General features: G+C 38.7%; 2 protein-coding genes across 5 annotated transcripts in view; both read left to right on the top strand.

Moving 5' to 3' along the window:
- The window catches only part of ttll10 (tubulin tyrosine ligase-like family, member 10), a 41,032-nt gene extending 29,881 nt beyond the window's left edge, over nt 1-11,151 (top strand). The window contains exons 4-12 of one of the 3 annotated variants that reach the window (XM_058763423.1): nt 2,238-2,356; nt 2,432-2,552; nt 2,679-2,755; nt 3,617-3,803; nt 4,387-4,558; nt 4,694-4,834; nt 5,258-5,374; nt 8,475-8,568; nt 8,787-11,151. In XM_058763423.1, the coding sequence (XP_058619406.1) occupies nt 2,238-2,356; nt 2,432-2,552; nt 2,679-2,755; nt 3,617-3,803; nt 4,387-4,558; nt 4,694-4,834; nt 5,258-5,374; nt 8,475-8,568; nt 8,787-9,520 (1,762 nt within the window). In that variant the 3' untranslated portion in view covers nt 9,521-11,151. Of the gene's footprint in view, nt 1-2,237; nt 2,553-2,678; nt 2,756-3,616; nt 3,804-4,386; nt 4,559-4,693; nt 4,835-5,257; nt 5,375-8,474; nt 8,569-8,786 lie in introns of all 3 variants that reach the window. The other 2 variants (XM_058763424.1, XM_058763422.1) reach the window with 2 other exon arrangements.
- A 699-nt stretch (nt 11,152-11,850) lies between these two features.
- LOC131532073 (uncharacterized) lies at nt 11,851-25,685 on the top strand. Of its 2 annotated transcripts, none has more exons than XM_058763425.1 (12): nt 11,851-12,184; nt 14,042-14,141; nt 14,514-14,570; nt 14,671-14,841; nt 15,002-15,088; nt 15,166-15,247; nt 15,356-15,492; nt 15,601-15,747; nt 15,832-15,933; nt 22,066-22,141; nt 25,082-25,158; nt 25,316-25,685. In XM_058763425.1, exons 1-12 carry the CDS (start codon nt 12,096-12,098, stop codon nt 25,385-25,387), a joined length of 1,197 nt encoding a protein of 398 aa, XP_058619408.1. In that variant the 5' UTR covers nt 11,851-12,095; the 3' UTR covers nt 25,388-25,685. The 2 variants fall into 2 exon arrangements, with proteins under 2 accessions (XP_058619408.1, XP_058619409.1); XM_058763426.1 differs by having other exon boundaries at nt 11,855-12,184; nt 14,698-14,841.

Below are 25,685 nucleotides of genomic sequence, written 5' to 3'. Positions count from 1 at the left end.
ATCGATTAAATCGATAAAAATCGATTACTAAAAGCGTTGGCAACGAATTTCATAATCGATTCGTTGTGTCGCGCGACGCGGAGACGTTTGATTATTAAAAAAAAACTTTAGTTGAGCGCGGAGCGGAGTGAACACACTCGGTCTCTCTCGCGCACGGATGGTAGCAGAGTTTGGCGCCTCATAAATAAAAAAAAAAAATTTAAAAAAATATTTAAAAAAACGAGCGGAGGTAGAGGAAAGATACACGGCGGAGGCAGAGAAATCCGTGCGACCCAAGTCATCCAAGGTGTGGGAGCAGGGGCGGCGTTTGCGTATGGCAGTTGCCATACTCTAGCCCAGTCAGGTGCTGTGAAAAATTATCCAAACTTGAGTCGCTTATAATTCGTTTTTATTATTTTAAATCAGAGAGTTTTAAAAATAGTAAACCAATGATAAGCATTAAAATAACTTGTCAGTAAAACTTCGTAACGCCATTGGATCATCGAGCTCTCAGCGAGACCTCGTAACTTCACCCCGCCTTCATTCAGATTGACGCGCCGCGCACAGCCTGGAGAAGACGAGATCTCTGCTTTTTCGCAATGCAAGGGTGAATAAATAATTGGTGTTTGAATAGTACAGCGTTTTCTTTACTCAAACACTATGTCAGTAAAGGATAATGTTTTTGTGTGTTTGAAGAGTGGAGAAGAATTAGTTATTTGCTGTCTATATACGTTTTAAATATCCTGTGCATTATGTGCATAAGCGCTTAATTTGAGATTTTGGCCAAGTGTATTAAACGACAAGAAAAAACTAAGCGCCCATATAGCTACAATCAAAGTTATATAACCTGTAAAAGTTGATGAAAGCATAATGCACTTGCTGCTTCAGATAACAGTTACAGCCGTTCTAATGACAAACAAAACACTCCATCTCCGTCATTCTCTGGTCAAAACATTATTAACTCCATTTGAGCTTGATTTTCATATAATGTTAAGTGCAAGTGTCTGATACAATACCAACGCTAACGACGCAGTGTTGTTAAATTATTTAATTTTTGCACTCCCAAAAGTCTATATATTTGGCAGATGTAAAGCATACATGTGTATGTTTTTGTGTTAGTCCATTTTATTTTATTTTATTATTATTATAACAGCTCAGGGATGTTCAAGGAGCAACATGTTTGTGCACTTTCTAAAGATTTTAGTTCTGTTTTTGAATAAAGGGTTGGAAATGAATGCTTTTCTTTTTTTTCTTTTTTTAATCCGATTCATCGATTAATCGAAAAAATAATCGACAGATTAATCGATTATTAAAATAATCGTTAGTTGCAGCCCTAATATTTATCTTTAACCTATGATTTGTAATGTGTTACAAGGTGCTCAAATTATACAACTTAACTTAATAATAATAACAATAAGTTACATTTATATAGCGCTTTTCTGGGTACTTAAAGCACTTTACATGAAGGGGGGGGGGGGTCTCCTCAACCACCACCAGTGTGCAGCATCCACCTGGATGCTCCAGAACGCTCCCACCACACACCAGCTTATTGGTGGAGAGGAGACAGAGTGATGAAGTCAATCAGTGTATGGGGACGATTAGGAGGCCAATGGGCAAATTTGGGGTTACACCCCTGTTCTTTTTCGAAGGACATCCTGGGATTTTTAATGACAACAGAGAGTCAGGACTTCGGTTTAACGTCTCATCTGAAGTGACGGTGCTTTTTACAGTATAGTGTCCCCGTCACTATACTGGGGCGTTAGGACCCACACAGACCACGGGGTGAGCACCCCTGCTGGTCTCACTAACACCTCTTCCAGCAGCAACCTAGTTTTCCCCAGAGGTCTCCCTGAACAGGCTCAGCCCTGCTTAGCTTCAGTGGGCAACCAGTTTTGGGCTGCAGGGTGATATGACTTAATGAATTGTGGACACACTGCAGTTTTGGTGTTTGTCTTGGTCTTTCTTTGGCCCAGGGGTGGGGAACGTTTATCCTGGAGGGCCACTCTCCTGCAGAGTTTAGCTCCAACCCTGAAAAAACATGGAAAAAAAATATCTAACTGCATCCTGAAGACCTTGATTAGCTGGTTCAGGTGTATTTGATTAGGGTTGAAGCTAAACTCTGCAGGGACACCGGCCCTCCAGGATCAGTGTTCCCCACTCCTGCTTTGGCCTGATTTGGAGATTTTCCACTTCTTGAGAATTTATCAAACCATTTTTTAAAGCCTTTCAAACATGACATGGTCTGATCTGATATTTAGAGTTGTATCATATTGTGAGAGCCGAGGCTGGCAGCGCATATATGACAAGACCAGGACGGACTACAAGCTGAAGTGGTGTGAAACTAAATCACCTGCTGCCTACTACAGCTTCAGAGCAGGTGATCTGTTTTATGTCAGGTTCACAGCAATCATGAAAAAAGCATTCTACATTTTGTCTGTTTATTTTCGTACAGGTGGCCAGTTGATTTACCAGATGCCCAATAATAAGGTCCTGACAACTAAGATAGGCCTTCTGAACAGCCTGCGGGAGTATGACAGAGTCAGCAGCAAGGTCAACTATGGACGTGGAAACAGGTTATAAACAGAAAAACTTTACCAGAGTAACATAACATAAAATGTGTAGCCACTGCAATATTCTTCTCCTCCTTTTTTTCCATTTAATTGCTGCATCTACATACAGAATTTGTTTACATGTTGCAGGAGAATGAGGCTGGAGGATTTTTTTCCTGTCACTTTTCGTATGGATATGAAAGATGAGAGAGAGGCTTTCTTTAATGGTATGACTACAGGTTAAATATATGGATAGATCCAGTCTTTTATACTTACCAAGGTGTAGAATGTACCATTTTATTCACAATTTAATAGAAAACAGTTTAAAATAATTCTCATTCATTTTATATTTTAAATAATTTGTTGTTGTGATGGCAAAGCTGAATTTTACCCCAGCTGCCATTACCCCAGTCTTCAGTGTCACATTAATATTTTTAATATTTGGAATATTTTTGTAGAATTGGTGATTCATTGTTTTTTCAGTATTTTTTTATACATGTATGAAATTGAATATAAGTGTGAAATTCTTTATATACACTACTGTTTTAATGTTTTTTTAAAGAAGTGTCTTATGTTCAAAACTCAGAACTGTACATTTATTCTGAACAACATTTATTAAAATAGAAATCTTTTGTAACAATAAACATTCAAGTCACCCCCACCCCCTTCTTCTTCTTTTTTTTTTTTTTTTTTAGTAAATTACCTTTTATTCAGCCCGGATATGTTAAATTGATTGATTAAATTATTATTATTTTTTTTAAATAGTAGTAGAGACTTATATTGTTGCTTATACTATGTTGGATAAATTATGTTTTGTTTAACTTTGTTTAGTAGAAAAATCCTGAAAAAAAAAAAAAGAGGTAGCACAACTCTTTTCAGCTATGATAATATATCATCATATTAGAATGATTTCTGAAAGATCATGTGAAACTGAAGACTGGAGTATTGACTGCTGAAAATTCAGCTTTACCACCACAGGAATAAATTATATTTTAAAGTACATTAAATATAATGTATATATAGAGTCCTAACTTTGGAAATAAATACAGTACTGCATCTAATGAATGCAAAATTGATGTGGCCTTCAGGAATATGCAATGATAAATCCAGCATGTGGATCTGCAAACCCACAGGCCTTAACCAAGGCCGTGGTATTTTTCTACTGCGGACACCAGAAGACATAACTGCATTCAGAGAACGACTGCAGAACACAATAGAGCAGCAGTCCAACGGGAAGTCACCTTTTAATTTGCCACAAGCTCGGATTGTTCAACAGTGAGTAAAGCTGATCATTTCAAAAGGTCACATGCTCTAATTATATGTAATCATGCTGTGAATCATGCCTTCAGTGTCATATAATCCTGCTGAATCCATGGGCAATGCCACAGGCATCAATCAAAAAAGAGCTTGATGTCTACATTCTGCACTTTTCACTCAGAAATCAGTCAGCATTACAAAATACAGTAGCTATGCCACAGAGAAAACTAACAGGCATCTCCGGCTCTGCAGGGAGGCAGTGATAAGGTGATGGGCTAGTTTCTGTCATGCTAGCAAGACAAAACTACAAAGATTTATCTTTTAATTTTGAGGATGTTAGAACAGCATGGCAAGCAATTCAATCTGCAGCAGTATTAAAGAGTGCACAAAATTAGCACATAATATATTATAATAATATATAAATATTTAAAAATACTAGTTAAATTAATACTACTTAAATATTTTTACTTTTATTATATATTAGATAAATATATTAATTAATAATAAAAATGCCTGATACATATTCACATTAAATTAATTTAAACAATCATATTTAATCAGTAATAATGATTTGTTTTGTATGCTCTTCTCATTCCTTAAGGTACATCCAGAACCCTTTGCTACTAAAAGGCCGGAAATTTGATGTGCGGTCGTATTTTCTAATTGCTTGCACCTCCCCATACATGCTGTTTTTTCGTCATGGTTATATCCGATTGACATGTAACCTTTACGATCCAAACTCGGACAATATCACAGCCCACCTGACCAATCAAGTAAGATAATGTGTATTAAAAGCTTAATTAATAATAATACTGTACGTTTGAAACGTGTGTGTGTGTGTGTGTGTGTGTGTATGTATATATATTGCTTTTATTCAGGCTGTAAGATACTACAATTTCCTTTTTCAGTACATGCAGAAGAAAAATCCTCTCTACAGCCTGCTAAAAGAGGAGACCGTTTGGTCCATGGATCGCTTCAATACATACATTAATGAGACGTACATGCTGCCGAAGGGTCTGCCTAAAGATTGGGCTCTGGGTCCTTTTGCAGTGAGATTATTTTAATTATTGAAATCATTTTTATAGGTTTATATAATAAGTTATCAACCGTAATTAACAGATAATCTCTGTTAATTTGACTTAGTAGGGATGTCTACATGTATCTTTTAAAGTAATAACTGCATGTAGATTTATTCAAATTGCTTGAAAGGATGCAGTTGAACTGTTGTCATGGTAACAATGGTTTTGGGAGTATATGAAATATTAAAAGGGAAGCTCATCAAATATATTGAGAAAGATGAAACCGAATAGGAAAATAAAAATGTGCTAAATGAAGGGCAGCATTTTATCTTGGAGCTCAAATCATAATAACATATTTGACAAATAGGCAAACATCAACTCTAAAAACAGACGAACGACATTTCATTTGAGTTTTCAATAATTAAACTAACCAAATGTTTTGTCATTCTGCAGAAAAGGATGCAACATATTATCATGCAGTGCTTTCAAGCTGTCAAAGCCAAGCTGGACTGCAAACTTGGTTACTTTGACCTAATTGGTTGTGACTTCTTGATTGATGAGGATTTCAAGGTGAGACACAAAAGAGTGTTTATAAGGGCGAAATGTGTGTGTATTTGAAGCACGAAAGGCTTACAGAGTCAGACAGCGGATTAGTTTTAGAATTATCCTCTGTATGCGGTAAGACGCATTACAAATAGAAAGTCTTTATTTATCTCTTCTGTAATCTCCTTAGTTTCTTCAAGACAATTATGATACAGTTTTCTAATGCTGGCATGATTCTCTGCAAACATGATGTTCAGAGGCCGGTTGGCCCCTATGGAGCATCCTAAATTCAATCCCTGCCAAGCAGTTTCCAGGCAACCTGTGTACTGTCAGCGTTAAACATGCCGTCCCCAGGCCAGGAACATTCTGGTCTCCAGGTTACCGGATCATTATGGATTCACACAACAACCAACAACATTTACATTGTACAGCATTAACTCGATAATACTTGACACATCCAACTATTACAGTACCTTACAAGTCTTGCATTAGAAATATTCAATACTTGACATCCTTCTTCACTGAAATGTGTACATGTGATTCACACTCAATGTCAGTGTGTAATCTTGTCATGTGTTTACACTGTCATCTCCACAGCGATTACAAAAATGAGTACGATAAACATATTTGTAGTTTAGGCAAAATATACGTGATTACTGTAAAATAAATAATTTGTAACCCTATTTGAGTAGGGTAAGACTGCCATCTACTGGCGAAAGTCTGCCGTAGGTTTTTTGTTGCTGGTACTTATAAAGGAATGGATGACTAGACATATACAGTGCCCTCCAAAAGTATTGGAACAGTGAAGACAAAATTGTTCTGTTGGCTGTGGAGTCGAGACATTTGCAAATATGATGAAAAGATGAATATGAGACAAAACTACAGAATGTCACATTTTATTATTAGCCCTTTCAACACATACATGTTTTACCAAATAAAAAGAACAGCACTTTTAGAGTTCATCCCACTCATTGATGTGAGCATAAGTATTGGGACAGTTGAACATAAGGCAGATATAAAAGATTAAAAGCTATTATTTAGTTGCAGATCCCTTGCGCACAATCACAGCAGTGAGTCTGCGACCCATAGACATCACCAGACTCTTGGTCTCATCCTTTGAAATACTTTTCCCAGCCTTTAATGCAGCCACTTCCAATTGTTGCTTGTTTTGGGGAGTTTCTGCCTTTACTCTCCTCTTCAGCTGCTGAAATTCATGTTCAATGGGATTTAAATCTGGAGATTGACTTGGGCAGCCATGACACCACCTCCACCATGCTTTACAGATGAGGCTGTATGCTTGGGATCATTGCAGTTCCCTTTTTTTCTCCACATTTTTGCTTTCCCATCACTTCGATAAAGGTTCATCTTTGTCTCATCGGTCCATAAACACAGTTCCAAAAGTCTTCTGCCTCACCTTTATGCTTTTTTGGAAACTCTAATCTTGCCTTTCTATTTTTGGAGCTGGTAATTCCGTGTCAAAGTCTCCTGAGGACAGTAGATTGTCAGAGCATCACCCCAGCTTTCTGGAAGTTGTTGGTGATTTTACAGACATGTCTTTTAGGGTTCATTTTCACAGCTTTTATGATTTGTCTGTCATCAACTACTGTTGTTGGTTGCTGGTGTCGCTGGTGGTTTCCAAACTCTTGATTTCTCCATGCCCTTTGTTTTTGCTAGAGCTCTACCTGACTTCCTCTTTTCTTTTAGCATCCAAATTGCTTGCTTTTCTCTCGAAGTCAGCTCCCTCATCTTCATCCTGGTTTGTGTGTGTCATCATCGAATGCAAGATTCAGAATGCAGAAGTAATGGATATATAACTGATACGACACATTCCCTGCTTTTAATATCTGAAGAATTAATGCAACAGGACACAGCTGATCACTTAGAAAGACCTGTGAGGCAACTGTTCCAATACTTATGCTCACATCAGATAGAGGGATGAAACTCTAAAAGTGCTGTTCTTTTTATTTGGTAAAACATGTATGTGTTGAAAGGGCTAATAATAAAATGTGACATTCTGTAGTTTTGTCTCATATTCATCTTTTAATCATATTTGTAAATGTCTTGACTCCACAGCCAACAGAGCAATTTTGTCTTTACTGTTCCAATACTTTTGGAGGGCACTGTATGTAAACAAAGATCATATAGTAATTATTTGGTTTCTCTTTATTTGAATGAATTAGTTCAGTGCATGATTATTTGGATTATTCACAGTAATTCAACAGTTTTGTGGTTCCTCGTTTTTTGGATGCATGCTGATATTGTCGTCAGTCACTGAGAATCGTTTGATAGAACAGTGTTCACGGTTCAAATGTGGGTTGATGGCTGTTTAGTAGTATGACAGAGTAGGCTATGATATAGCATAGTCCATCACATATTTACATGGTCAAAATAGACAAAAGCATATCTTTCATAAATTATATATGATAATTTATAAATTGTTTATAAAATGAAAAGCATTATAAATGCGTTTAAAAAAATGTATACACTGCTGTTCAAAAGTTTGGGATCAGTAAGATTTTTAGTGTTTTTTGAGTCACTTATGCTCATCAAGGCTGTATTTATTTGATCAAAATTACAGAAAAAACATGTTCACATTGAAAAAAAATATTATTGCAATTTCTAATGTTGGTTTCCTATTTTAATATACTTTCAAATATAATTTATTTTTGTGACACAGCGCTGAATTTTCATCAGCCAGTCTTCAGTGTCACATGATCCTTTTGAAATCATTCTAATATGCTGATTTATAATCAGTGTTGAAACTGTTGATAAATAATTAAAAAGAACAGCATTTATTCAAAACACATCCTTGCTGAATAAAAGTATTAATTTATTTAAAAGAAAAAAATAATCATGAAAAAAAAGTATCACAGGTCCAAAAAATATTAAGCAGCACAACTGTTTCCAACACTGATTATAAATCAGCATATTAGAATGAGAATTGGAAACTTCTTTCAAAAACATTAAAAATTCCAATATTTTAAATGGCAGTGTGACATTATTAATACATTGACCACTTAACTACAAAATGATTTCATTACAGAAATCTGGTCACTTTAACAAAAGGCCCCTTTTATCTTCATAGCCTGGGAAGTCACTTAAATTGTGATGTGCTTGCTTTGGGCAGGTCTGGTTGCTCGAGATGAATTGTAACCCTGCCCTGCATACTAACTGTGAAGTTCTGAAAGATGTGATCCCACCGACAGTTACCGAGGCACTTGGTGAGTTATTTATTTAAGAAAATAACCACATATAGATCAATTATGTACAAACAAATGTTTTAAATGTGTTGTAACAGTGTAAAATGTGCAGTTCTAAATTAGATAAAACCTTGTAGTTTGTTTGAATAATGCATGTGTGTGAAAGCTGTGAAAATTTGTTAGCACTTGATAAAATGAGGTGTGACAACACTTGTAGATGTGACGCCCTTTCATTTCAGACGTTACTTTGGAAATCTTCAATAAGTCTTGCTGTGGACAGAAACTGCTGCCGCTAAACAGTCAAAGAGATTTTCTATTGCTGTACAGTGGTGAGACTGTGGCCATAACCAAACAGAGACACAAAACCACCGGGCTTTTCTCAACCCTTCATCCGAAGAGCAGCTCCACCCACATTAACGCCAATAAAACTCTAGCCAACGCAACACAAATAGGGAAATCAACCAATAGGGCTAGCAAATATTCTGAAACTCAAGCCAAATGTCTAGGCCCTTCCACCGTCGTCCTCTCTTCTTCTGCTTTGTCCAATACCATCCCATCTCAACAGACTGTGGAGTTACCAGTGAAAGCACCTTCACCTATATTCCAGAAGCCTCTGATATCCAAAGCTCAAGAAACAAATCAGCCTCGACCACACCAGTCCAAACCCCTGCGTTCTCGTGTTGAGCTGCAGCTTAGCAAGTGCTCCTGGCAACATCCTGTAGTGATATCTAACCTCAACGTGCCGCCACAACCGGTAAGAAGTGCTATCAGGTCATTGTCTACACCAGCCCTGAGCAAAGGCTCAAACACCACACAAAGACTTGGAGTTCAAGGCCGCCAGACAGACAAAATGGAGCACATGAGCTGCAACCTAAAAACATCCAAGATTCATTTGGCTGAGCCATACTCCCTCCACACTGTGGGGACAGAAATGAAAGAGAACAAAGAAAAGGAACAGGAAGAGGATGGATGATTGATGGCAAATATAGTCCAATTGTTATTATAAGGGATTGTTCTCAGAATGATGAGAATTTGCTTCTGCTTATGAATAATGATGTTCCTCATCAACAGAAGCATTATGTCCATTCAAATGGATGCTCCTTCAAAGTTTTAATTTTTTTAACGTTTAAATTTTTTGAAGTTTAACTTGACTTCAAAAAAATTATTTGTATGTTTATTAGTAAAAAAAATATATTTGTATTATTTGCATGTCACCCAAGCCACTTATATATCTAAATAATGTCCAGTTGATTCACACCTTTCTCATCTATTGTGTCCTCATGTTGATCAAAACGAGTTTTGCTTGGTTTCTCATCAAGGCTGCATTTTTTTTAAACAAATATACAGTACAACATTAATATTGTGTAAAATAATGTGTATATAACGTGTGTGTGTGTGTGTGTGTGTGTGTATACAGTGCCTTGCGAAAGTATTCTTACCCCTTCATTTTATTCAAGTTTTATATTGCTTCCTTTTATATTCCTATTGCTTTAAATTACTTTTTCCACATCAGTCTACAGTACACTCCATACACCATAATGACAAAGCAAAAACAGAATTGAAATTAAAAATAAAAAGAACTGAAATAAGTGCCTTGCATAAGTATTCATACTCTCAGTACTTGGCTGAAGCACCTTTACAGCCTTTTTAGGTATGATGCAATAAGCTTTGCACATCGGCATTTGGCAATTATCTGCCATTCTTCTCCTCTTCACCTCTCAAGCTCTGTCAGGTTGGATGGGGCAGATGCAAATTTTCCAGAAATATTTGACTGCATTCAAGCCCAGGCTGTGGCTGGGCCACTCAAGGACATTGACAGAGTTGTCTATAAGCCACTCTTGCTGTGTGCTTAGGGTCATTGTCCTGTTGGAAGGTGAACCTTCTGCCCCGTCTGAGGTTCTGAATGCTCTGGACTGGGTTTTCATTAAAGCTATCTCTATATTTTGGTGCATTGAGTCCCTCGGTCCCTTCTGCTGAAAAACAGCCCCACAGCATTTCTCACAGTCCGAGGGTCCTTTAGGTGTTTTTTTTGCAAATGTCCAGTGTGTTTTCATGTGTCTTCACTGAGGAGTTTTGAGTCTTGCCACACCGCCATAAAGTCTCAGACATAGCACTAAGCCGAGATGGTGCAACGGGTATACATTCTACACACGACTTAAAGCGCATTTTACGTCCAGCCTAGTCTTACAACCGGGTGTACGTCTAGCTGGTGCAACCGGCCCCAGATCGGTGGAGCAGTAAAGCAGTTTAACATAACAAAATGTGGGGGGGAAAAATGAAGGGGTTTGAATACTTCTGCAAGGCACTTTGTGTGTGTGTGTGTGTATATATATATATATATATATATATATATATATATATATATATGAAGAGTTTATTTGCAAAAACAGATTATATATATATAGCCTATGTATAATTTTTTTTAATATAAATTTTATATATAAATGTTTTTAATATAATTTATTCCTGTGGTGGCAGAGTTGAATTTTCAGCAGCCATTACTACAAAATCATGCTGATTATTGCTAAATGTTACTATTATCAATGCTGAAAACTGTTGTGCTGCTTAATATTTTATGTAAACCGTGATACTATGTTTTGTTTTTTTCAGGAGTCTCTGATGAATACAAAGCTCAAAAGAACATTTATACATGGCACAACAACATTAATTTGAAATATATATTTTTTTGTAACATTGGCATTTTTGGTCAGTTTATTGTGTCCTTGCTTTATAAAGATATTTCTTTAAAAAAAAAGAAAAAAAAAGTTTATTTTGGGGGAGGGTGTGAGGTTATGTCTTATCTCACAACTCAATCAAATACGATGCTTCTGCTCATCATCAGTTGTTTTTCACCAAGTTACCATAACTTCTTCAATGAAGTAAATTTTGAATGCTCTCTCTGAGTGAAGTTCAGACAATCACCCGGGTTTTTTGTGTGTTGTGTTGCAACCACAGGACCCTCCTTCTTCCTCCATCTGTGGCACATGCGACAAAACAAACACCAGATTAGACCTCTATACACACTAACACGCTCCTCACTACCAGTAAACACACATGTCTCAGACTCACCTGTGGCTTTTTTGTTGTGACTACTTTTTTGCCTACTTTTGTGTGTTGACTTCATGAGGTGTAATCATCTTAAGTGGGATTTGCTGCTTGCGTCCCCAAAAAAATCAAGGTCGAAAACAAACCGTTCAGTGCTTTCAAGCTCACTCGCAGATGAAACTGAGTGAACTGAGGAAGTTGTTGGCCGCTGCTGCGTCACCACTGATACCAACAGGAAGAAATAGAGCAGTATTTGTGTCTAACTGCTGTGCTTGAAAGTTTCATATACCTCTCTCGCTCCTCTTCATTCGCTCGACTTTGTCAGCTTCTGTCCAAAGTCTTTTCCAATGTCTAGCTTCTGTGCAACTCATTCTTGAACCCTGCTTATAGTCTGTCGGGGTGTGGGGCGAGTGGGGGTGACCAGATGGCCCTCAGTGTGTAGTTTAGAGGAGAAGCCATTGGAGACGTGTTTGTGGAAAGGAGAGGTAAGGTGTAGACAAGCTATGGGATGCTGCAGTGTGACCCAGAGGCATACAGGGACTGATGAAGTGGGCCCAGATGAGATCGAACTCCTGGAAATCAACAATGCAGGGTAAGAGTTTCTTTGCAAATGCAGTTTAGTAGGAACCAGGCTCTTGGGCAGTCAGAATATACATAGTAGCAGAACTTCCTTCTTTCAGAGTGTTAGGTAATGTTTGATAACATTTCGAAAACCGCAAGGGGTTTTAAAAGAAATTAGTAGGATAGTTGCTCATAATCATGTGTATGTTAAAACAGAAGTGGCTGGGTTTGTTTCTTAGTATATTTTAAGACTAATGGTCTTTATAGTGAGAAAACGTGACAGTTTCAGCCAAGTTATTTTTAGAAACGGACACCTTTTTCAAGCATCAAACTGTTCTGCTTCAATTCCGTCCATCTGAAATGTATCTGATGTAACTGTGTGAAACATCTTGAGCTTCTTGTGTAAGTCTGAGTTGTTTTATACCCCTCACAATGGTGGTGTTTACCGTGGATGGGCAGCAGACTTGCAGCTACAGATCTCATTAGAGCCTCTCATACACCAAATGAGGCAGAACTAATGCAACTAGTATAGCTAATTAAAGGAGCCAAGTGTGTTTGAGCAGTCTGGTGTCTTACTCCGAGCTGGAAGCCTCAATCCTCTCATTAGGTGACTGTAGGGATTAGAGTGGGAGTTAATTAGAGCTCATAAGCTTTATGTGGCCAAACTAGCAGAAAAACGGGGATCAGACAACGGCCAATCTGTGGAAATACACACAGGTTGTTAATATGCATCGGGGGTGAAAACATTGTCTGTTTAGAGTAATAGTAAAGTTAAATTACTTATTTAAGTGGACGGCGGCCTTGCAATATACCTGTTGAAGTGTTTTGTGGGTGTATTTTAAAGAGTCGAGCATATTAAGGGTCAGATGGCGGGTGTCTGCTTGTCATTCACCACCCACAGTAAGCTGCTTATGTCTGGGCACTTCCCCAGCAAGCAGCATGGGTAAAAGCAGCGGGAACAGAGGGTCTGGGGATGAAATAAGCAACATTTAGGGAACAAGTCTCATAAAAAGTATTTGTTAGAGTGCGCTGATAAAGAATTTGTAATAAAAGCAATGGCTTCAGGCTGACTATAGGGTGATTATTTGTTATATGTGGTATCTAAATGGATGTAATAGATTGGGATGAGCTTCATGGTTTTTACTAATGGAAAACTATACACACGCTAAAATATAGTTAATTGAGGCTGTCACATGAAGGAGATTCCACCTGATATGAACCTTAAAATTACTTTTATTGGCATAACCCAATATGTCTTGATATTAGTAATATCAACTCAACTAATTTTTTAAAATTTTACCACATGAAGCAAATATATGAAGAGTTCAGATGCAAAAGCCTCTAAGTGCCATCTGAAATTTTCTTCTAAAATAAGCATTTTTATCAGGTTCCTATATTTATGTTTAGTTATTTCACTTTAATTGCATAGAAAAGGACATATGCGTTGCTATTAGAGTAAAATTACTGAACCTAAACATAGGAGTCTGATAAAAATGCTAATTTTAGAAGGAAATTTCAGATGGCACTTAGAGGCTTTTGCATCTGAACTCTTCATATACAATTAATTAATAATTTACGATAAAATAAATTAATAATTAAATAAATAACAACAATGATAAATCATTGTTCCATGTTACTTCCATGTTAAATTATTATAATTTTTTTACAAAACAGAACAGTTTTTTTTTCTAGCATGCTTAACGTTAAAGTGCATTAACATGCAAAACAGCCAAGCATGATTCTTGCATAGAACCAAAATTCTATCCCGCTAAATCTATCACACAGCAGAGCTGCAGAGCAGAACAATTTGCATTCCATTTCTTAAATCCTCATCTGTTATGCTGCAAGATAAAGTGATTTGACAGTGTTTAGCCATCTGCTCTTTCAGAATCTGGAGTCTTGCTGAAAACAGGCTCCAAATTTCCACAAGGAATGGCACAGATGAAGGTCCTCATCGCTGTCCCTCTGTGAGGCACCTGACGCAGGAGGTAAGCCAGTAAACAGGAAGTGGCAAAGGGCGTAGCTATGTTTCCACAAAAGACATTAACAAAGACAAATAGAAAACAAAACAAAGTACACAGTGACCACAAAAGAAAAAAGGTTTTGACAGCTAAAAATCAAAATATCAAACCGACTGGCATTTACTTGAAAGAAAATAGCATCATTGGTGTACAGATGCCACTTGGTTTTATATCTTGTATAATGAAGTAACATTCTAGGGTGTTTAGCTTAAGTGCATTAAAGTATCAAAAACGTTATGGGGCCACTGTGTTAATATACATCTAGATTAATAAAATGTCTGCACTGAATAAGAGTTTGATCAGCTTTATCTGCATTTCAACATCTGTGTCTTGTGTAAGGACCCAGATCCTGTCTCTGTGACTGTGAAGGACACAACAAAACACAACAATTCACAAGTATGTGTTTATCAGCTTAAAAAATAAACTAATAATAATAAATATGATGATTGTCTGTGCATTTATCAACATTACATGCTCTTCATATAACATAAAGTAGAGTGATATTTGTATTCCGGTTTGTCAGCTGGTGCTTTGGGGCTTAAAAAAAAAGGAGCTCCATCATCGGCTATACACTCAACGTATCAGAGAATGGGAAGGACAGGCACCACACACCTATGGAGACATTATCCACTCATCTTCAGTGTATTTACACAGTGGATTCACAAAGGTAACAATTCAACTAAATTGTTTTATACTACCGTTCATGTGCCAATCTGCCACTGACTACTGAAAAAGATGTCCTTTGATTTTACTCAATGTTTGGAGCCAAATTAATATTTTTAATGCGTATTTCTAACTTGCAATTGCATTACGATTTCTGTTTGCAGGCTATGAGTGAAAGATACCTGGTTTTATTTTCCTTCCATTTGTTAATCCTCGCTTTGGACAGCTCTAATAATGATTTTATTTATGAGGTAAGACTCTTATAAGTATTATCAAATATTAAATGGCATGAGTTTCAATCTAAACTGACATCTGTGTTTCGTCACAGGGCATTCTTCCTCTCTCAGCCATTGAGGTGCGTCTGATCTCACAGCAGGACCCCAGTTCTCCACATATGTTTGAGATTAGCGGTAAGAGCAAAAGAAATCACTTGATCACAATTAAACCTAAAAATGAAAATTTGGAGGTCACAAAATGTTTTGTTTATAATACACCTATATTTATGATATATCCTTTAGGCCCTATGGTGGACTCAAAGATCTTCGTCTGTGCTACTGCTGCTGAAACAAAAGCCTGGATGGAGAACATCGAGGACAGGAGATACAAATCCCTAAGGCAACAGCTGAGCCCATCCCATAGTACTCTCTCATACCTGGTAGATCTTATTCAGTCTTGTACTGAAATATATATCCTATACAGAACTCACAAAAACATTGGCAATTTAAAAAAAAGTTGCTCCTACATTTTATTTTCACTGTTACAGGTGCCATGTAATGAAAACTGGAAGAGGGAGGAACTTAAAAGGTACTTACTGCGGTCTCCCATCTTGCAATGGGAGGGAACACCCATTCAGCACATGGGCTATCCCAGATACCTGTCACTGGTGCACATCAGCAACGTATACACACAGGTACAATTATAAATAGATCTATAAATAGAGTGTGGTGTCCATGTAATTCAGGATGGTACTAAACAGACCTTTCTCAAACAACAGGACCGGCGTTTCCTGGGACCTCAGGAGCGTTTGCTTGTGCTCTTCCCATGTGACCTCCTCATTCTGTCTCTCGACTGTCATCGTGTACGTGTGAAATATGAAGTAAGCTGATTTTGCTGACTAAACAATGAGCTCTACAGAACACTGCATTATCAGCAGTATGTGTGCTACTGTCAGCTATTATAATGTATTTGCCAACCTCAATTGGTGAACCCTATTTGATTGAAAAATAAACTTAGTTAAAAAGTCACAAACTGCTGACAGTGGGGTTTAAACATACTGTTCCTTTAAAAAGAGAGTGGATGACTTACTTAATGTAAACCCAGGTTCTTTGATAACAGATTGAGGTGTTTCACTTATGGGAATCGCTTTGGGCATGGCCAACTGTGGAAGCTCCTATGATACCACGTCTGCCCCACCTATATCAGTCAGGTCGACCCCTGCCAAAGACATTATAGAGAGATTTCTTCCCGTATCCGTGCAAGGAGGGAATTGCTGGTGAAACACCTCACTCTGTTATCAAAGAACCCGGGTTTACATTAAGTAACCAATCAATCTTTTTCTAACTTCGCTCGGTGTTTCACTATGGGAGATATAGACCACTTGCGGATTGCACCCATACCACTGCTAACCACCATAACAGTTAAATGGGCACGGAACAACTGGCTCCCAGCACTGCGTGTGCTAAGGAAGGCTCAGATACGTCCAGTCTATAGAACCGCACAAAAGTACGTGGCGTAGCCCAACTTGCTGCTGAACAAATATCCTGGACCAAAACTCCCCTGAGTAAGGCCCAGGATGTAGCCATCCCCCGGGTGGAGTGGGCTTTCAAGCCCCTAGGCGGTTGAAGACCCTTGCAAATAGGCTAAAGATATAGCCTCTATGATCCAATGAGACAGCCGCGGACGAGGAGTAGACCATCACACAAACAGCTGGTCATGAGTTCTAAAACCTGCTGTTCTTTTCACATACGTATGAAGTGCCCGTACCGGACATAATGAATTCAACCTCTGCTCCTCTGGAGAAGAGAACGAAGGAGGGTGAAAAGCTTCCAGTTCAGTCGATAGGCACCTATACGCTGAGTCAACTACCTTAGGCACAAAAGCCGGGTTGGGGCGAAAGGAAACCTTAGTGAGCCCTGGAGCGAACTGCAAACAAGACGGGCTAACAGACAAAGCATGTAAGTCACTCACACGCTTAGCCGTTACTAAAGCTATGAGCAGCACTGTCTTAAGAGTGAGAAACTTAAGACCAATTCCCTCCAATGGCTCAAAAGGGTGTTGAGAGAGGCCTTCTAGGACGATGGATAAATCCCATAAAGGAACCATCTGTCAGGACACCGGACGTATACAGCATGCCCCTTTCATAAAAAGACTTATCAAGGGGTGCTGACCTGCCGATTTCTTGCCAAAACCTACACGACAAGCTGAAATAGCTGCTAAATTCACCTTAATGGTAGAGAAAGCCTTCCCCTTATCTAAAGATCTTGGAGAAAGCATAAAATATCCTCCACTAAGCATTATGTGAGTCTGTTCATACCATCTTTCAAAGACTCGCCATTTATTGCTATAAAGTGAGCGAGTAGAGGAGGTTCTTGCACTCTGTATAGTATGTATGACTAATGATGGTCAAATTCCACCTCTCGCGGGCCAAGCCCAGAGAGCTATCCTGTCTGGGTGAGGGTGGTAAAGTTCTCCCCCCGCCTGAGACAGTAGATCCCTCCGTGGAGGGAGGGGCCAAGCCTTGTTGGACTATCTCGGCCACCCAATGTCTGGATGGCCAGCATGGAGCTATCAGTATTAATGACAGACCCTGTTCCCTCACTCTGGCTACAGTTGGGGAAATTAAGCTCAGAGGAGGGAATGCATAAAGAAGGACGTCTGGCCATGGGTGGGCTAGAGCAGTGTTTCCCAACCACTGTGCCGTGGCACACTAGTGTGCCATGACAGGTTGTCGGGTGTGCTGAAAAATTATCTAAAACTTCCATATCTCTATTATATTTTGTTATTATTTATTATTATTATAAGTGCTATTGGTCATCACTATGTCTGTTTGTGGGGTTTACCAATATTAACCAATGAAAAGCATTCAAAAGAGCTGGTCAGATTGGATCCTCAAATTGTTAGTCAAACCTCATAACTCCACCCCGCCTCCATTCAGAAGTAAGCACAGTGACATGCAGTTTGAAGACAGACGTATACTTCTTCACAATGCAAGGGTAAATAAAGAACTGATGTTTGAATAAGAGCAGCATTTCCTTTACTCAAGAAACGCTGTCTATAAAGGCTAATGTTTTTGTATGTTTAAAGAGCAGTCTGTCTTAGCATTTGCTGTCTAGTTGTAGCCAATACACTTTTGTACGTTTTAAATATCCTGTGCATAGCGGTTCGTCTTTTATATCGTGAGATTTTGGTCAAACGTATTAAACAACAAGAGAAACTGAGTGCCCATATAGCTACAATAAATTTTAAATCTGCAAACTAATTAAAACGTGATGCTGTTACTACCTCAGATGCGTTCTAATGATGGACAAAACACAGATCTCTGTCATTCGGTCATAAAAATCTTGTTAACTCCATTTGAGTATGATTTTAAGAAATTAAGTGCAAATGTCTGATCATATATAAAGCCAAAATACCAACTCTGAAGATGCAATGTTAAATTATTGGGGGACTTTCCCCCTTTCTATATATATATATATATATATATATATATAGCAACCACTGTGAAATTGTCGGTCTTCACTAACACATGCTGCCCTCTGATAAAGCTCAGAAAATGTTTCAGTGCTAACCACACTGCTAGCAACTCTAAATAATTTATGTGTTTGTGATCAGCTGCGGAGGCCACACGCCATTCACAGCTCTGCCCATTAGAGTCGCTCCCCAGCCCTTTAAGGACGCGTCCGTCGTCATGGTGATCGCCCCCAAGGGAATCCCAGTTCTGAGAATCACGGAGCTTTTCCAATTCCTGAGAGCTCTGAAACACGTGTGAGTAACTCTCACCAGCCGGCTGAGATGCCTCCGAGAGCACAGGCGTAACTGCGCGATCCAGCGCTGAAAATCCCTCATTTTGAGCAGTCCCAAATGTACTACTGAAATCACCGAAGCCATTAAAGGGGTCATATGATGCTTTTTTAAAGATCATTATTTTGTGTATTTGGTGTAACAGAATATGTTGACATGATTAAATGTTCAAAAAACACATTATTTTTCAAACACTGTACATTATTGTAAGTCTTCTATGCTCCGCCTCTCTCAAACGCTCTGTTTTCTACAAAGTCCCTCCTTCCGATAAGCGCAGTCTGCTCTGGTTGGCCAGCTGACACAGTGCATTGTGATTGGCCGAACACCACAAGCCCGAGTTGGAAATATAACGCCCATTTCCATAATCGCGAGCTTTAGCTTTCAAAATAAATGTAAAGACAGTTAATAATGTTGTTAGTTTTACCATCAGTTCGAGCCCGAGAGAGGAACAGAGTCGTGACAGACACAGTAATGATGCTCATATGTATTTGCACCTGATTTGCACACAAGCCGCGGTTGTGTGACCATGTCTCCCTCTCTCACACATGCGAGCACACACACACAACGCACAAAATCCCGCATTTTAACAGTCAATACTTAAACTAATAACAAAACATAATTGCAGTCTTGATTCAGAAGCGCCAGTTTGTCATAGCAAAGTCAGAATTACCTCCTCTCCTAGGTTCACGAAATGGTCGTCCATAAAATGCGTTGTGATAACATCTGGTTTGTGCTGTTCTGTTGTAAGTAATCTTAATGATTCCTAAATGCATCTACTTTCAGAAGGCCAAATAAAGTGCTTTTGCTTTCACATAGAAACACACAGCGTCTCCCTCGCATGGCTGCATCAACACTGCTGCGGTTACTGAAACCACGCCTTCTTTCTTTGCCTGAACATTTGGGTGCCATTAAGCAAATATTTCCACATCGTGACGTAGACATGTGGGGGCGTGTTTGAATGAGCCATTTTAGGGGGGCATGTCCGAGTCTTAACTTTGATAAAGAATATCTCTTTGGTTTTGAGACTTTAGTCTTTGCAACTTCAGGGATCTCATCTACGCACAATCAGCTTGTAACACTCCAAAGAGAAAGGAAAACTTGAAATCGCATCATATGACCCCTTTAAACCCAGCATTTGTAAGCACAGGCTGTACGGAACCACTTTCCCCATCTGAAAGCGGGTGACGCATTGTGTGAAAGACGCGACTCTCCCCTCTTGTCAGTTTGACATGATAAGAGAGGGAGTCTATGCTGAGCCCCAAATATTCTGCTTGTTGTGAGGGCTGCAAGCGGCTCTTTATCATGTTGATCATGAACCCCAAGCTGCTGAGATGATTTAGCACCATCTCTGCGTCTTTCACTGCTTGCTCTCTCAACGGCGAGCATATCAGATAATCGTCTATGTAGGACAATATTCTTATTCCCTTAACGGAAACAGGACAGCTTCCACACACTTGGTAAAAACCCTCGGAGCTAAAGCTAGCCCGAATGGAATAGTTTGACATTCGAATGCTGTGCCTTGGTACTCAAATCTGAGGAATTTCTTGTAAGAGGGGTACATGTCTATATAAAAATAAGCGTCTGACATATCGATTGTCACAAACCAATCGTTTGAACGAATCGATCGACAAAGCGCTTCGTGTGTCTGAACGAATATTTTCATAGGTGCTTGTTTAACACACGAAGGTCCAGAATTGGACGAAGGGGCTGTGCTCCCTTTCTTTGGAATTAACAATCACCCCGTTGAATCGAGGTGGTTTCATGGCGAACTGAAGTCTATTTCCTCGTGAAATTGTTGACAAAACCCACGGATGAACCGCGCATGCGCGCCAATTGGCCATCCGGGCAGAGAGAATTCCTCTGTACACTTCTGCCCGGCTGGCGTCGCACAGTGATGAGCGAGCACTCCCTCCAGAGGTGAGACTGGGGTAGCGCTTCTCACACCTTTGGATTTTCGTGTGTTTATTGAGTCTCTTGAACATATCGCCCTCGGCTGCTTGCCTGGCTGTGATAGTGCAACATTTATTAATGTGTTTTCTGAACTCGGGGAGCATATCGCCCTCAGCCCGTGGCTTGGATGCGTTGATGCATTCTTTATTTTCAATTTCCCCAAACTGAAAGGTGTTTGAACACACCGAGAGAGTGCTTGGTGACACTGTTGAACATGACTCTGAGCTTCCTCGTCTCTCAGACTTTGAGGAGAGCTCACCGAACCAGGTGACCAGGTCTTTGACCAGATCATAACGCTCTCTCACCTGACACAGCCAAGCCCATCATGCGGCCACAGCCCTGAATCGCGCCGCAGGAAGAGCACAGAATCAGATCATTCACGATGTAAATTTCTCAGCACTCCTGAGTCCAACTGCAGCCCCATCTCCTCCAAAATCTCCGCTTGATACGCTAACAGTAAAGTCACCGCGTTCAGCGAGCACACGGACTGCCCCGCATATTTATACATCCTCTGATATATCGACGCGGTCAACCACTCCATTTTACTTGGCAGAGAGATCTGAGAGGAGGCAGACATAGAGCGCCGATTCGGATGGAGATCACAAGCCACTGAAGACACTACCGCTGGGTGTCCAGCCAACCCCAGCTCTCCCAACCCGTGAATCTTCAACATGGAATGGCCCTTAGTAGGGAGCTTGCTTTTAAAAGGGCTAGACCAATAATGGGACATTTCCTTCATGCAAGTGGGCACGGCAGGCAGGAGTTGTCTCGCTGCAGGCTGAGCGGGAGGCAACCTTTTCCCATCATAAAGGTCCCTCTCCGCTCCTTCGGCGTCTTTGGCCACGGGCCAAGCTAGGCCCAATTTCGCCGCAGCTCGCTTGCACACCTTGTGCAAGTTATTGTCGACTTGCGAAGCCAAGGCATTGGCGCTAGGAGGCCTAGACTGTTGGACTGGGAAGAGGGAGTTGTCTTCCTCCTCCTCGTCGTCCATGTCTAAATCGAGGAGATCAGAGTTAGCATCGCCCTCTGCGTCCTCGTCCTCGTCCCCGGGTTCACCCTCATCCTGCGTGTGCAGACCCTCAAACAGCGGAGGCATAACACCGAGCGAAGTTAGAAAAAGAACATTCCTTTATCAAGTGCATCTTCATGAAAAACCTTCTGGCCAGAATCATTATCATTTGACCTCAACTTAAGTGACAATAAACAATGTTTATGCAACATCAAAGCACTTACTGAGTTGTACTGTTTTATACTGAAGGGCCGTCTGCCACTAAAGAGCATTAAAGCCATGGAAAGATCTGCATTACCTGGCAGATTGGAGTTTGAACTCACAGGTATGTATGTTTCTGAACAGCTTTATTATTGCAAAACTACCCTTGTTAAAAGAAGTGTGCTTAATTGTATTTAATGTGCACTTGTAGTGTACTTAAAATGTATATTTTAAAGTATATTTTTTTAAAAACTACTCGCAGATAATCCAATTCTGTAAAACACAAAGTGCACTTTGAAATAATGTCAAATTAAACATTTAACATTAAAGCATATTTTAAATCATTAAGTTTGAAGTGAATCAAGAAGTTTGTTTTGTTGACTAACATACTAAAGCACATGTAAAATACTTTATTATTATTTTAAATGTTGCGTGTTGTTTGATATTACATTTAAAGTTAATATTAAATCATTACAGCATGAAATAAATATATTTAGACATAGAAATAAAATTAAAATATATTTTAGTTTACAATTTTGGCAGTACACTTTAACCATACTGTATTTCAAAGACAAGTAATTATGAAATAAAGATGTACACTGTAAAACATGATTTTTCAAAGGTGTAAATAAAGCAAAGATTATTCAAGTACGTTTTGCAAGACATTGCTATTTCAGTTATTCTACTTAAAAATGTAAAGTTTAACCTTTTGAGCGGTACGGTCCCACATATGGGATTTTCATTTCCGTGCCACTGGGAGTACGGTCCCACATATGGGATTTAGAACGTTCGGTGACGTCGCATAACTGCCAAATTCAAACTGCGTTTTCGCGCGTTGACTGATGCTGAGATGCAGCTGCACTTGTCATATAATCGCATCTATGCAGTGTTTTTAACCACATAATGTTTATTTTATGCTTTAGACATTTAAATACACATAAGTACTAGTAAAACAATACATTTAGAGTTCGTAAAATACACTCAGATGTTTATGGAAGCAGCAATAACAATCCATTCAAATATAATTTTCAGACGTGTTTTATTAATACCAAATACACATAGTGTAAGTAACTATAAAGTTCACTCTATTCTCCTCCCATCTCACGCGCCACTTACTTGCATGTATTTCGCAAGAAATTGATGAATTTACGTGATGTAAATCCCACTGACAGGACTCTCTGAACTGCCGCGCGAACAAACATGGCGGCGCCCATCTCACATTACAGATCACGATCAAGATCATTTAGAACTGTTTTTAAACGATAAAACACACTCATTTGCACATATTTGTGAATCGGAATATCAGATAGTTGATTATATGGTAAGCAGGTTTATGAATATTTTGAATAAAAAAGGAAAAAACGAAATAAAAGCGATCCATCTGTCATACAGTGTTATTGTGGCCGCGGTGTGTCACGTGACAATCATGACGCGTCGCCATGGAAACATTAAGGGGAAACGTTCTAAAATAACGGTCGCCTAAAAAAAACTCACTCTGGGGGGACCGCTGGAATATTTTAAACTCACCACTGAAAAGGTTAATTCAGTGTTACATGCTTATTCTGTGTAACTGTTTGTTAAATTTACTAGTAAATTCTGAGTGAAAATTGTTTCAACACCAAAAAACACTCTTAAGTTCAGATAACTGCAATTGACTAAAAATGTTATGCAGTTTGAACTTTGCAAATTAGTATATAATTTCTGTATTATTGCGTAATAAACACTCTTTTTAAATGTATGCTACTTCTTTTTCACAAGGGAACACTTGGACATAACCTGTAATTTGTATATAAATTAATATGTATAAAGTCACAGTCACAGACCTTCGTATGGCGGACAGAAAAATATTCCGTTCTGTTTGGGCAAGCACATTTAGCTATATATATTGTCACTTTGTGGTAACGTTTTTATATTATACGCTGCACCTCAGTGGAGGATGTGGCAATGCTCTCTACTTTCTTTAAGCACATATCTGTGCTATGTTTATCTGCCATATCAGTCATTTCACTATGAATTGTCGTGAGAACCAATGGCGTAGTTTTGGTTTGAACATTGGGGGGGGGTTGATGTTTGCTTAAATGTTTATTTTTGTAAAATGGTCTTTTGTGCTATCCACTCCACATGCAAAGTTGGTTGATTGCGTAACTGCAATAAAGTAATAAGCTAGTTAACAATTACTTGCTTACATAGGATATATAATGTATTTTATATTATTTAGACACTTAGGCTAGTTTGACAGAATGTTCTAATTCAACACGCCATGGGAAGTCAATCTAACTTAACATTTTCTTATATTGATATTGTTTATTTCTTACTCCTTAACAGTTCATCAGGCTCTTTAATCTATGCCATCATTGGAATATCTGAAGGCCAGGTTTTTCCATCACTCATCATTAGAACCCATTGGCTCTCGATTCTGACTTGTACTTGCTCTTATGAAAAAGTACCAAAGTTCTTAACTTTACTATTATAACATTTGTTATAATAAGGCTAGCCTATTAATCATTACCAGGTGAATAATGACTTTTTTATTAATTTATATTGCATTTGTTATGAGAAACAATAGCCTTTAGAAACAATAGCTAGTTAGTTTGCCGGAGGTATTTTAGGATATAGCCTACTATATTTATGATATATAGATTTTTTTATATACCCCAAGAAAGTCAAAGTTAGATGCATTTCATGTTTTGAGATAAGAGTCAGAAATCAAGTGATCTGTGGTAGTCATACAGAAGCTTGTGACTCAGCTTCAGAATATAGCCATGTGATGATAAATACTCTCAGACTGGATTCTCAGTGTTCCTCTTGTCACTTGCATTTTGTTGAAACTTTTAAAGAGGCAATTCATTTGAAATGGCACCAAGTTATAGCTAAAAATATCTAGTAAATGACCTTTAAAGGCACTTTTTTAATCAAAAATATGGGATATGATTCATGTCGCTTCATAGCTTCTGTGCACCATTCTGACAGATTTCAAGCCACATACCAACTTCAACGTCAAGTGTGTTTTCTAAACTGTTTTCTGATATATCTTCATGCTGATATAAAGTGACATGTTTTCCAGGAGAACTGATGGAGCCTCTGCTTGTCTCCTGCACTTACCCTGAGGACTATCAAAGCTGGATCTTCCAGTTACAACAGGCAAGACTTCAGTCGTTGTATTTTAGCTAATAATCATTATAACAAAACAAATAACTTCAGTGTTCACCACAGTTTACAAGATGTAAATGGGCCTACATCCTAAACATTACTGATAGCCCTACAATACATTTTAATATATTTTTTGCATCTCCCACAGCCTGATAAAGTGGCAGATTCATTGCCACATCACACCCCTCCACCTCTGATACCGAAGAAGCGCAGAAGCTGAGGATGTGACGGATGGAAATTAAAATGGCTGTGAACTCCATATATTGTGCCCAATGAAAGCTGCTGATGACAAATGAACATTTTACTGTTGCATTTTACTCCTAAGTAACAAATCTCTTCACTGCTTGTGAGGAAATATCTTCAATAGCTAGGAAACTTACAGGTTTAGACAGTATACAGTCTGCTCTATAATAATCTGCTTTGAGGTGGGGATTATTATAAATGTACCATGTATAGCCTACAAATATGAATACGAATGTTTAAATGTGATGTAATAAATTGTTTTAATTAGTAATTCA

The sequence above is a fragment of the Onychostoma macrolepis genome, chromosome 23 (genome assembly GCF_012432095.1).
Source record: "Onychostoma macrolepis isolate SWU-2019 chromosome 23, ASM1243209v1, whole genome shotgun sequence".
NCBI classification, from domain to species: Eukaryota; Metazoa; Chordata; class Actinopteri; order Cypriniformes; family Cyprinidae; genus Onychostoma; species Onychostoma macrolepis.
Note: the sequence above shows the minus strand (reverse complement) of the source record. Positions and strands in the feature narration are given on the sequence as shown.

What these genes read in the sequence shown, in the direction of transcription:
- LOC131532073 (XM_058763425.1), top strand. Translation starts at nt 12,096, where the DNA reads ATGGGATGCTGCAGTGTGACCCAGAGGCATACAGGGACTGATGAAGTG. An exon ending in TACACAGTGGATTCACAAAG is followed by an intron (nt 14,842 to 15,001) that starts GTAACAATTCAA and finishes TTCTGTTTGCAG; the next exon opens with GCTATGAGTGAAAGATACCT. An exon ending in ATAATGATTTTATTTATGAG is followed by an intron (nt 15,089 to 15,165) that starts GTAAGACTCTTA and finishes GTTTCGTCACAG; the next exon opens with GGCATTCTTCCTCTCTCAGC.